The 12448-nt window shown below is 42.5% G+C and overlaps 1 protein-coding gene across 5 annotated transcripts in view; it reads left to right on the top strand.

The window, feature by feature from the left end:
* LOC129826393 (LIM domain kinase 2-like) overlaps window positions 1-12294 on the top strand; it is a 32254-nt gene extending 19960 nt beyond the window's left edge. For all 5 annotated transcript variants that reach the window (XM_055887082.1, XM_055887083.1, XM_055887086.1 and 2 more), the window contains 10 exons: window positions 4602-4816; window positions 4958-5144; window positions 5267-5353; window positions 5745-5876; window positions 6663-6719; window positions 7321-7386; window positions 8201-8375; window positions 8494-8549; window positions 8759-8916; window positions 9395-12294. In XM_055887082.1, coding sequence (XP_055743057.1) covers window positions 4602-4816; window positions 4958-5144; window positions 5267-5353; window positions 5745-5876; window positions 6663-6719; window positions 7321-7386; window positions 8201-8375; window positions 8494-8549; window positions 8759-8916; window positions 9395-9605 — 1344 coding nt within the window. In that variant the 3' untranslated portion in view covers window positions 9606-12294. The remainder of the gene's footprint in view (window positions 1-4601; window positions 4817-4957; window positions 5145-5266; window positions 5354-5744; window positions 5877-6662; window positions 6720-7320; window positions 7387-8200; window positions 8376-8493; window positions 8550-8758; window positions 8917-9394) is intronic.
* Window positions 12295-12448: the final 154 nt, after the last annotated feature.

Genomic DNA, 12448 nt, shown 5'->3' with positions numbered 1-12448 from the left:
TATAAGTTTGACTATTACATAAGTATTTGTGACCGTTGCTCTACTATGCACCTCATTTTCAAACACTTTTAAAACACGGAAGCCAAACGCAGAAACTATGGATACAACTTCCCGCTCGCTCACACATTATTCATAATTCATTTGTGCGCCACTAGAAATCCCTGCATTAGCATGTTTCTGTTAGCCGAAACATCCTGACAAAATACAATAGATCACTGACCTTATGTGTCTGGACCTTGTAGACTAAACTGCAGAGAAATCCCCCCATAATTGATCCAAATGGTTACCCAATCAGGCAGGCTAATGCAGTTATTTCGAAATGAATACTGCAATGCATTCAAAACGCTGGGCGTTTGACTGGTTATTCAAATTACATATGCTTTTCACTGCAGTTTACAGCCTAGACTAAAGTTTTGTACTCACTTGAAAACAATAATAATATTCTTCATTACATTCTGATGTTGTAGCCTAGGTAAGATATTTCTTGTCCCTATAAAACTGAAACATAATGTAGCTTTTCCAGCTTCGTTCCCAGGGACTGGGAGGGAGCACACTCAGCACAGCTTCGGGATCAGCTTCAGGATCAACTTCTTTTATTTCGCTGTGTAAATTGACAGGACATATTCACTGCGGCACTAAGCCTAACATTGAGCTCATGAATTATGGTATAATATGCATACGCTTCTACTTATGCTATAGGCTACATTTCTAGCCTTTGTTCTGTTGCACAATTACGCACCTGGCCTCTCCGCTGCCACGGCTATTCCTCTTACATCTTGTGAAGTCCCAGGAAAAAGCAGACTACAAAATGTTGTTGAACACTTATTTTAGTCTTTTTTTGCCTACTTATAGCCTATAGGAGGAGAGATGCGCGCTTGCTCTTGCTTGCTGAATGTAAAATAGGCTACAGTACTAGCGGCCCGGGGAGTTTGAAAGGAGAATCACATATTTTCTTATAGTAGGCCTATCTTAACATCGATAGGCTACATCCTGACAAAATACACCATATGAGCGGCCTGCTAATGTACCTTTCTTGTGCTTCTAAACTGTGGAGAATAGACCCAAACTGATCCATATTGTTTCATAATCAGGCCTAGGCTGTAGACCTATGCAGTTATTTTGGCATGAAACAAAACAGGACGTTTAAGCGGTTATTCAAATTTGCCAACATCACTGCAGTTTACAACCTATGGATAATAATTGTATATTCACTTGAGAATGACAATACATTTCTTGTTGCACTGTGTTGTTGTAGCCCGGGTACAATAATTGTCTTGTCTTAAAAATGTAGGCCTATGCCTAATCAATAGTGGAACTCTGCGTGCCCTGCCCAGGGACCACAGAGCGCAGCCTGGAGGAACGCACTACAGATTTTCTATTTCATCATCTGTTAACTTTTTTTTCTTACACTTTGACAGGTAATTATTTTGCCTATAGGCCTAATATTTAGTTAATGAATGGCCTAATATCAAGCTAGTATTTAGCTTCTTACCTCAGCTACACATCACTACCCTCTCTCTTCCGGCTGTTCCCGTGCGCAACAGGCTATAGGCTACGTACGCCTCTCCACAATAGGCCATTCCTCTTCTCTTGAAATCCCAGGAAAGCTATAGGCTTCAAAAGCTATAGGACATTTAAAAAAATACTTTTTAATACTGAGCCCAATAACCGATTCTGGGAAAGAAGCAGACTTGCTTTTACAAATTGCTGAATGTAAAACAGGAATACAGCATAGAAAATGCATTTCAGGGAAAGTTGAGGAGAGAAAGTGCATTAGTGTGGTTGTTTTGGGCCGGTAATGATAACATTGTTTCACTGATGCATTGCAAATACACTACATGACCAAAAGTTGAACATCTCATTCCAGAATCATGGGAATCCTGAACCATTGTAAAACCCAGGAGTAAACAAGAGTAAACAAAAATATTTTTTACAGCAACCTCTCTCACATTTAGTACTAGTAAAATACTGATTAAAAGTGCTAGTGCTTCAAAAGAAATGCAAATTAAAAACACTGAGAAGTGCTTTTGGTTCTTTGTAACTTAAAAAAAAAGTCACAAAAATACCCATTGTCCTCATCTGCAAAAATAAAAATAACCATGGCAATCCATTTCCCATATTGTATGAAACAAAAAAGTAAAACATATCCCTAATACAAAAGCAGTTGTCTAAAGTAACTGTTTAAATTGTATATACTGCATTATATTCTGTAACATTTACTCCATATTCAGTGACGTAAAACTTTGACAGACATCGTAAGTGTTCCAGAATCATCATCTCATTCCAGAATCAACATAGATGTTGGTCTAGATGTTGGTCCCCCTTTTACTGCTATAACAGCTTCCACTCTTCTGGGATGGCTTTCATCTAGATGTTGGAACATTGCTGTGGGGACTTGCTTCCATCCAGCCACGAGCATTAGTGAGGTCGGGCACTGATGTTGGGCAATTAGGCCTGGCTCGCAGTCGGCGTTCCAATTCATCCCAAAGGTGTTCGATGGGGTTGAGGTCAGGGTTCTGTGCAGGCCAGTCATGTTCTTCCACACTGATCGATACAAACCATTTCTGTATGGACCTCGCTTTGTGCATGAAGGCATGGTCATGCTGAAACAGGAAAGGGCCTTCTCCAAACTGTTGCCACAAAGTTGGAAGCACAGAATCGTCTAGAATGTCATTGTATGCTGTAGCGTTGATTTCCCTTCACTGGTACTAAGGGGCTTAGCCCAAACCATGAAAAACAGCACCAGACCATTATTCCTCTGCCACCAAACTTTACAGGTGGCACTATGCATTGAGGCAGGAAGCGTTGTTTTGGCATCCGCCAAACCCAGATTCGTATGTCGGACTGCCAGATGGTGAAGCGTGATTCATCCCGCCAGAGAACGCGTTTCCACCGCACCAGAGTCCAATGGCAGCGAGCTTTACATCACTCCAGCCAACGCTTGGCATTGCACATGGTGATCTTAGACTTGTGTGCGGCTGTTCGGCCATGGAAACCCATTTCATGAAGCTCCCGATGAACAGTTCTTGTGCGAACTTTGCTTCTAGAGTCAGTTTGGGACACAGTAGTGAGTGTTGCAACTGAGGACAGACGCTTCAGCACTTGGCGGTCCCGTTCTGTGAGCTTTTGTGGCCTACCACTTTGCGGCTGAGCCATTGTTGCTCCTAGACGTTTCCACTTCACAATAACAGGACTCACAGTTGACCGGGCAAGGCAGACATTTGACGAACTGACTTGTTGGAAAGGTGGCATTTTATGACGGTGCTATGTTGAAAGTCACTGAGCTATTTAGTAAGGCCATTCTACTGCCAATGTTTGTCTATGGAGATTGCATGGCTGTGCTGAATTTTATACGCCTGTCAGCAGCGGGTGTGGCTGAAATAGTTGAATCCACTCATTTGAAGGGGTGTCCACATACTTTCGTGTATATATAGTGTAGTTGCACAGGCATAGCCTAGTTGAGCACAGTGAAAAAGAAGACCCAAAGGAATTGACAACCGTTAGAAAAAACGAAATCACTTGCAAACCACTTGAGCAATTAGTTAATGGCATGCTGTAAAAGATGCTCAGGATAAATGCCGTTTGTTGTCGAATTGCTACATTTAAATACAGGTTATATTATTTTTTGTTAGGCCTACATGTACATTGAAGTATTATTTGCAGTTGTCACTGACAACACACCTTGACAGCACTGAATGGTGTGAACCAGTATCTGTGCGTTAGAGACCTCATGAATGGTTTTGTGTTACCCCCTTATTAATAGGCAGTGTGCAGTAGGATGCGTTGATCAACAGGTGTAGGACTATAGAATGATAAACTTTCCTGTACAGGCTCACCAACGTTTTATAGTTATGTAGCCTATAATTTCTCATTATAGTTATCGTTATTGGCTTGGTGGATGGCCCTTAACTCTTAAACAACACCACTAACGTAATTATCACAACAGAACTACTAGTAGGTCTAGCTAACATTAGCGAACGTGAATTAAATAGGCTACATATACAATTACACTTGTTTACTTTACTTTTATACTCTATAAATTGACTCCTTCAAATAATTTACTCTAGCAAGTTTGCCACCGGCCCGCTGTAGTAGGTAAGTAAAGCGGAAGTCAAATCCATCACTTCCATTGTTTGGCTGTGCCCATAGCCACGTTCTAAAATGAGGTGGATAGAAGACAGAACGTGATCTTTGCATTCTGTCCATTCTTCCTTAAGTTAAACATTCTTTAGTTGGGGAGGATGGCATTTGGAAGGACTCAACACAATCTCACCACACCACCTTACCAAACCATGTGCATTCCAATGGTGCATTCACTGATCTCATTTTAGTTCCCACCTTTCCTGTTTGCCACAAGGTGCGTTCGAATTAAAATTCTTTGGCTCCATTCAAGTCATGTTGTATAAGTCAATTTGATAGCTCTTTGGGTGGTCAGGAATCAGGAACCTGTTCTCATTGGAATCCTGCCTAGTTCTTCTAATTCCATCCCGTGTTCTATGGGCCTTATACCAATACCACTCTCATTAGTGTTGCGTGCTCATGTTACTATGTCAGAGAGGACTTTGTCCAAGCAGATTATGTATTTTCATTGGTGTTTTCAGGTGGAGGATCTCATCCATAGGACCAGTCAGACACTGCAGCTGCTCATAGAGTATGATCCAGTCAGGCAGCGGTTGGACAGGCTCAGACTGGGGTCCTCGCAAAACCGCTTGGGGGTCCCCGCCACCTCCCGCATGCGCCTTTCTTCGCCCTCTAACAGTGTTCTGGAGAGAACAGACGTGGTGGATGACGGCACCCTAAAGAGGAGGTCTCTAAGGTACAGCTGAACCAGCCGACCTTAGGAGAGTCTAATCATTGGGGGCAGAAATGGAGAGATACAAAGTTATTTATATTTTGTTCCAGTATATCTTGATCTACGTATGTCTAATTGACAATTGTCCCTCTCTGTAAATGGAAGGCGTAGCAACAGCATCTGTAAGTCCCCTGGGCCAACCTCCCCTAAGGAATGCCCTATCCTGACCCGGGACATTGGGCGCTCCGAGTCCCTACGCTCCTCCAGCAGCTGCTCCCATCGCATCTTCCGCCCTTGTGACCTCATCCACGGAGAAGTGCTGGGCAAGGGCTTCTTCGGCCAGGCTATCAAGGTCAGCTCCTCACCCAACAATCAACCTCTTTTTCCACACACATCTCAATCTCTCACATCTACTCCATGCCTTCACATGTCTTCACACAGACGTCAGTGTTTTGTTTTTCTCCTCATTGACAGGTGACCCACAAAGCCACTGGTGAGGTGATGGTGATGAAGGAGTTGATTCGCTGTGATGAGGAGACGCAGAAGACCTTTCTAAAGGAGGTCAGTAGTCTAGTCCACTTATCTTTACGGATTTGCTTCAGTCTTCAGTGGGAAAAATAAGCTTCAGATTCTTTTCAAAGATAAAATGTGGAAATTGATTGCTGTGGTGTTAAAGTTCAAATTGAAAGCATAAAGGTGAGTTTTTAAAGATGGAATCTGCAGTAAGGGGAAATGGCGCCACTGGCTGCCCACCACCATTGTTATTGTTGTCGAGTTGAGGAGAGTCACGCAGCATGGTAAAACAAAGTCAGTACAACAAAGTCAGTACATATTGTGGTCTTCTTTTGCGCGTGCAATGATGTCCGAGGTAGAAAATACTGTGTTGGTTGTTTACAGGACGTGGCTGTTTCACCATTAAGGATTGCAGATTTAAGTGTATCTCTCTATCCAGGTAAAAGTGATGAGGAGTCTGGAACATCCCCACGTGTTGAAGTTCATCGGCGTGCTATACAAGGACAAGAGGCTGAATTTAATAACCGAGTTTATTGAGGGAGGCACACTGAAGGATTTCATTAGAGACATGGTGCGTTTCAGCTAATTAATTCACTTAACCCTCTCTTCTCTCCCACTGCACCAAAATATAGTTTATAAATAAATAGCTGTTACTGTTTTCCTTAAAGGTATACTTTGGGATTTTGGCAATGAGGCCCTTTATCTACTTACCCAGAGTCATATGAACTTGTGGATACCATTTTTATGTCTGGCAAGTATGAAGGAAGTTAGAGGTAAGCACAATATCTGGAAGTCAGACTTCTAGACATTGTGCTAAAGCTAGTTAGCATTGGCTCACAAAACTACCTGTAACTTCCTTCATACTGGACACAGAGACAGAAAACATGTATCCATGAGTTCATCAGACTCTGGGAAAGTAGATACAGGGCCTCATTGCCAATCCCAAAGTATCCCTTTAAGGACCTGTGCTGTGTGGGACTGGGACTGACTTGACCTGAGGTAAACTCTGCTCAGATAAAGGCTGTTGGCTCAGTGGTGGGCTGGCTGGCATGTCAACCAGCAGAGATGTGGAATGGGAGTAAATAGAGCAAGTGTTCCCAGGTGAAAGGAGTTTATTACCACCCTTACTTCCCAGATTGGATCATTTACACCACAGTCCAACAAAACATATGGTCAACAGCAATCAGAGGGAACTGGAGTTTCAATTATTTGATTTGAGATTTTCAGTGGTGGGTTACACTATATGATTTTGTGTAACTTTCCTTTGAACTCCCACAATATTCTGTGTAGCCATAAAGGCTACTCGGGGGCCCACCTATTCATTTCTTGTTGTTTATTTTTCCCTGGGTTGCTACAGGACCAGTTTCCATGGGAGCAGAGGGTTAGTTTCGCCAAAGGCATTGCTTCTGGAATGGTGAGTTGGCCCATTCCAGGGATATTTACTGTTGGAGGTTAAATACTGTCCATATAGACACTGGCTGCTTTTTGTTCAGCTGGAGCAGCTTCCAATATGTATGGTGGTAGTTAAACACAATGCATTTTAAAGGTACAGTACTTGGTTTCAGGTTGAATCTGACTCTATGAACTGAGATCAGATTAATTGAGGCAGGGATTGCTCTTGCCAATGGGTCATACTGGAGTGTGGCTTTGCAGTGACCTAGGGATAGCCATATGTTCCACATACCTTACTGTCTGTCTTAGCCAACAGAGTGGCAGGCCTTCCCATTTCCCTAGAGACCACTTCAATACTGACAGTTCCTTCTCTGATTCCCTTTCCTTACAACCCACAGTCCCTCCAAAGAAACACAAGTATGTAGGGCAACAAAATCATTTATTTGTTCCCTTAAGACATTGTCAAATTATGAAGTTTCTATCAGCCAGGCTTAGTGGGAGACGTTTTAAAGCTACATTGTTTTCTATGCAGCATAAAGCACTATTTCTGTCTTTAATATGCTGTGTTTGCTTCCACTTGTGGATGATTGGTTTGTTTGACTCATATTCTTTCCTTATTTCAGGCTTACTTGCATTCAATGAGCATCATCCACAGAGATCTTAACTCTCACAACTGCCTGGTGAAACTGGTAGGTGACCTATCCTGAATTGTACATGGCACGCTAACTCAAAGATAGGTAGGTAGAGGAGAATATAGAAGAGCAGAGATCCATTTCAGTTTTCCTGATCCATTTACAGAAACACATGCAGATACAACTCCTACTTCATTATCTCTTGTTAATCAGTCATTGTTTCTCTCTTATACCAAAATGTGTGTTTGGCTTCTAAACTGTTAAAGATTGATGTACTGTGGGTAGTGTAGGTTCTTGTTTTAGATTAACCTGGAGGCAGGGTGTTCTAGAACATGTTTTGTTGTTGTGACAGAAGCCTTTGATTGGGACAGAGTAGTCTTGTTGGTACAGGCCAAGTAGAGCTATGTTCTATTCTAGCAGCAGAACACAACTCACAACAACATATTGTGTAAGTAATAAAGTATAGGTCTTTACAGAGCTTTCACTGTATGCCACCCCTCCATGCGGTGTAATGAGTCTTGTCTGTTATTTCCACAGACAGATTAAAAATGTACATGTAGTGACCTATGTATAACTGTATACCTGTCTCAGTTCAGTGTATTCCTATATATAAATATATAGGAAGACAACACACATTATTTACAGTTGATATACCCATCTGGTCATACTTCATTGTGATTTATTTAATTTTATTGGTCATTGACTTTACACATAAGCAACAACTCTTGGAAACAATCTTATCTTTTGTTGTTATTTGACCCATATTGATTGAGGTATGTTAAGTAAAATGCTCCTTGACTGAAGAAAACACCTAGCACTGTTACATTGCCACGTCATATTCTGTTGACCTCTAACCCTTGACCTCCCTCAGGACAACACAGTGGTGGTGGCAGACTTCGGCCTATCCCGGCTCATGGTGGAGGAGGTCAAGCAACCTCCCCCTGAGAAACTGGTCAATAAGAAGAGGGTGTTCAGGCGCATTGACCGTAAGAAGCGCTACACGGTGGTGGGGAACCCCTACTGGATGGCTCCAGAGATGCTGAATGGTGAGCAGAGCAGGAGGACCTAGCTTGGAGCTGTGGATCACACGTATCATTCACTTTAACACTTCTTCATTCATTGTATGCTGGCCTGTTAATTAACTGTCCATTTTGTCATCCTCAGGTAAACGCTATGATGAAAAGGTGGACATTTTCTCCTTTGGGATTGTGCTTTGTGAGGTAAGAATACCATTTTAAAGGCCTGCTTTTTATATTTACTCACATAATTAGGCTATGGGCTATATGTTGAAATGGAGGATACTTGTTGTGTTTGGAAATTGCGCTAATATTGCTTCAGTATCATTTATTTTGTTTGATTTGTCCACATTGTTGGTCAGATACTGCAATCTGGAGTGTATATTCATTTTTAACTCTCTCTGTTATTGTAGATTATTGGGCAGGTGAATGCAGACCCAGAGTGCCTTCCCAGGACCTATGACTTTGGCCTGAATGTAGACAAGTTCATGGAGAAGTTTCTCCCTGACAACTGCCCACCAGCTTTCTTCCCATTGGCTGTGGCTTGTTGTGACCTCATCCCTGAAAACAGGTGAGTTGAGACAATTGTTTTATACAGTGGCTGATGGCTTAAGATGCTGAGTAATGTATTACAGTTGAATGTATTACTTTGATAAACAAGTCAGTGTAGTGACAACATAGCTGTAGTAGGCATGTATACAAAACATTCTGTAATTGAAGGCTCAAAGTAACAGTGAGAACAAAGGTAGAGAGAGAGAGAGACCAGGGAGGAAGATAACAGAGAGGGGGTGAGGGGTAGCACATGGAACAGAAAGCAGTGTTTGTAACTGAGCTGAACGGCCACATGTGGGAAAGTTTTCCCCTGCCTCCCCATGAGACATTATCCAGGCTATTCTCTGCCCTCTAGAGCCACAAAAGCAAGTGGAAAAACTGAACACTCTTCAGAACCAGATAGTATCTCCGTCTCAGAAGGCAGATTGCTCCCTCATGTTCCCTCACACCATGACCTTCTTTCCTGGTTGTAACCTCTCCCCCCACTCCCTCCCCAGGCCTGCCTTCCAGAAGCTGGAGGACTGTTTCGAGGCCCTGTTCCTTAACCAGGAGATGGGCATCCGTCTACCAGCCGAACTGGAAGAGCTGCACCAGAAACTGTGTCGACTCCACCCTCCAAAAGAAAGCTCCTCACTCCCAGCTCCCCAGAGCACAGTCCCAACTCCAGCCCCTCCAGAGGAGTCCAGCCTGGCTGACAATTGCACCTAGCAGACGCCTGCCCCTCTGGATCCCCAAGCCCTCCCTCCAAGACCACAGCCTGGACTGCACTAACACAGCTGGAGGAGGAGTGGGGAAGACAAACCTAACTCATGCCATCTGGGAACTGGATAACCTGAGCTAGCTGGACCAAGCTCCTCTCTCTGTGTGTTATTTTGATATGGTCTGTAGTGGATGTGTGTGAGTGACCATACAGCTCTGAGAGCACCAAGGAACTGCAGTGTGTGTAGACTGGAGACAAGGGAGGAGACACATTTCAATGAGAAGACTAGAGGTGTTTGGTATTTATTTTTGTCCTGTTACATTTTTTAAATCCTTTTTTTTGCACACAACAGTACATGCAGGGTTTTACACATCTGTTTACCATGCTATCAGATCCTGTTATGTGGTTGGTTCCCTGCTCTCTCAATATGATTCCTTATTTTATCGAGACAATTTAATATCAATCCTCATGTGAAAGCTGTTGTGTTTTTCACTGACTGTTTTTATCTCGTGGGGTGGGTCTTAAGTTGTAGTGCTATGTGTGGATTGTGGAGAGAAGACTCGCTCGGCAGGCAGCAGCAGTGAAAATAGAGATGTGCGACAGACTAGCTGATTGACGGAGTTAACCCAGGGCAGAGCATTTGGAGTGAAGTTTGTTTACCAACAGGAGGACAGAGGGGTATCCTACGAAGCGGTACCCTCCTACAGAGGGGTATCCTACGAAGCGGTACCCTCCTACAGAGGGGTATCCTACGAAGCGGTACCCTCCTACAGAGGGGTATCCTACGAAGCGGTACCCTCCTACAGAGGGGTATCCTACGAAGCAGGACCCTCCTACAGAGGGGTATCCTACGAAGCGGTACCCTCCTACAGAGGGGTATCCTACGAAGCGGTACCCTCCTACAGAGGGGTATCCTATTTGAGTAGTTAGCGAGGTTACTTTGGTCAACTCGGAATAACCGGTCATACGAAGGTGATTCACCTTTTATCCAGGTAAATTTCAATGACAATGAATCCTTCAGAATGAACCTTTTCCGGGGCAGGCTAATTCAGGTAACTCTGCTTACCCTGAAATGACTGAGCCACGCGTTGAGGACTGCATCGTCATCCCTTTCAATTGGAGGAAGACGACTGATTCAAATATATCACATTTATTATTGACGGAATGCGTTTACATTTTCCAGCACAGTACCACTTTTGTATGACTTAATGCAGTTATTTTATCGATAGGAGTGGGGAAAGACGGTTGTGCATTGATACGCACACCAAAGTCTGCATTAACTATAAGTAATAAATATACCATAGCCTGCTGAATTTGCAAGATAACTTTTATTTTAGTTTGACTATAGCACAAATGAAAATGTGGCACTGACTTGCTCATGGATCGAAGTTTTAGCATTGTCGCAATGAAGAGTTCAGCATTCAACTAGCCATGTGCAACATGCACTCGCAGTTATAATTCTGCTAGAGTTAGTGGCAGGCGGACAAGCAATATCCACCGTCATAGTACAGATGAAGCCTGAGCTGGAATGTGAAGCTAACTGAAACTAGTTAGCTTTAGAAAACGCTAAGTAGATTTAGCTTGCTTTGTAGGATACCCCTTTGGTGTGAAGAGCACAGCAGGGACCAAACAAGCACTCTCTGAGGAGGCCACACACTGTCACACCAGTCAGAGAAATATGTGGAGCTGTGTCAAAGGAATGTTATGAGCTCACTGACCAGGAAAATCCTCGTCAAACAGTGATTCAACTTGAAATGTGACCTTAATTTTAGAGAACTTCCAAGCTTCACTGATGGCATCAGATCCACTCTACAACCGTTAACATTAATCATCCTTTAGTCTTATTGTCATTTGGTTTGTGGTTCGTGGGGCATCTACTAATGTAAAGTTACTGTAGAGGGTGGACATGGTAGTGTATAGATTTTCTTACAATTAACAAAATGTTTTTAATCCACTAAATTAACTCTGAATTTGTTTTTGTCCACGTGCACATGGACAGATTTAAAATTGTATTATGATTTGGAGCTGTTGACTGATTTGGAGTTCGTTATAGGATGAGTAGTGTTTTTACATACAGCACACCTTTTAGAACCAGACTTGTACCTGGTGCTTGTTAAGGACCACTCAACACAGAGCTCTGTATGCGCTCCAGAATCTCAACTCTGATTGGACAGCATGAACCTGGTGTGTACTCAATGGAGCTCTGCTCTCTCTCAAAGGCATTGTACAATTTACTAAAAAGGCTCTGTTTACACAGGCAACCCAATTATTATATTTTTCCCACATTTGTCTTGACCAATCTCATCAGGTAGCCTAGCGGTTAAGAGCGTTGGACCAGTAAGACATGTTTCAAATCCCCAAGCTGACTAGGTAAAATCTGTCTGTGCCCTTGAGCAAGGCATTTAACCCTAATTGCTCTGCTAAATGTATATTTTTTCTGATGTGATTGGTCAAAGGACAAATTAGTGAAATATCTAAATTGGGCTGCTTTTGTAAACCCTAACCAAGTGAATTGTAGTTAAATAAAACTGGATTTATATATGTAAGTTGGCTGTAAGAAATGTATGTATGCCTAAGGGAATCAAGGGTTTGTTTAGAATAGAGATTTAAATAAACATGGTTTTGTATGCTAACAATCTAAAGGTACACATTGTAATCACTTATCACCATGATGTTGAATAAATAAAATGCAATTTCTTTTTTGCTAACTTTAAAGATACACAAAAACCCTACTCTACCTTTGTAAATGGATGTGTAGATGACCACTAGAGGGTGGTAGTGTATAACTTTGCTCATGGAATGGGTGAATCTTAAACCTGATTGTCTTATTGAATTTCCAGTGAGCATGAGT

This window comes from Salvelinus fontinalis, chromosome 28, assembly GCF_029448725.1.
Source record: "Salvelinus fontinalis isolate EN_2023a chromosome 28, ASM2944872v1, whole genome shotgun sequence".
Taxonomy (NCBI): domain Eukaryota; kingdom Metazoa; phylum Chordata; class Actinopteri; order Salmoniformes; family Salmonidae; genus Salvelinus; species Salvelinus fontinalis.
Note: the sequence above shows the minus strand (reverse complement) of the source record. Positions and strands in the feature narration are given on the sequence as shown.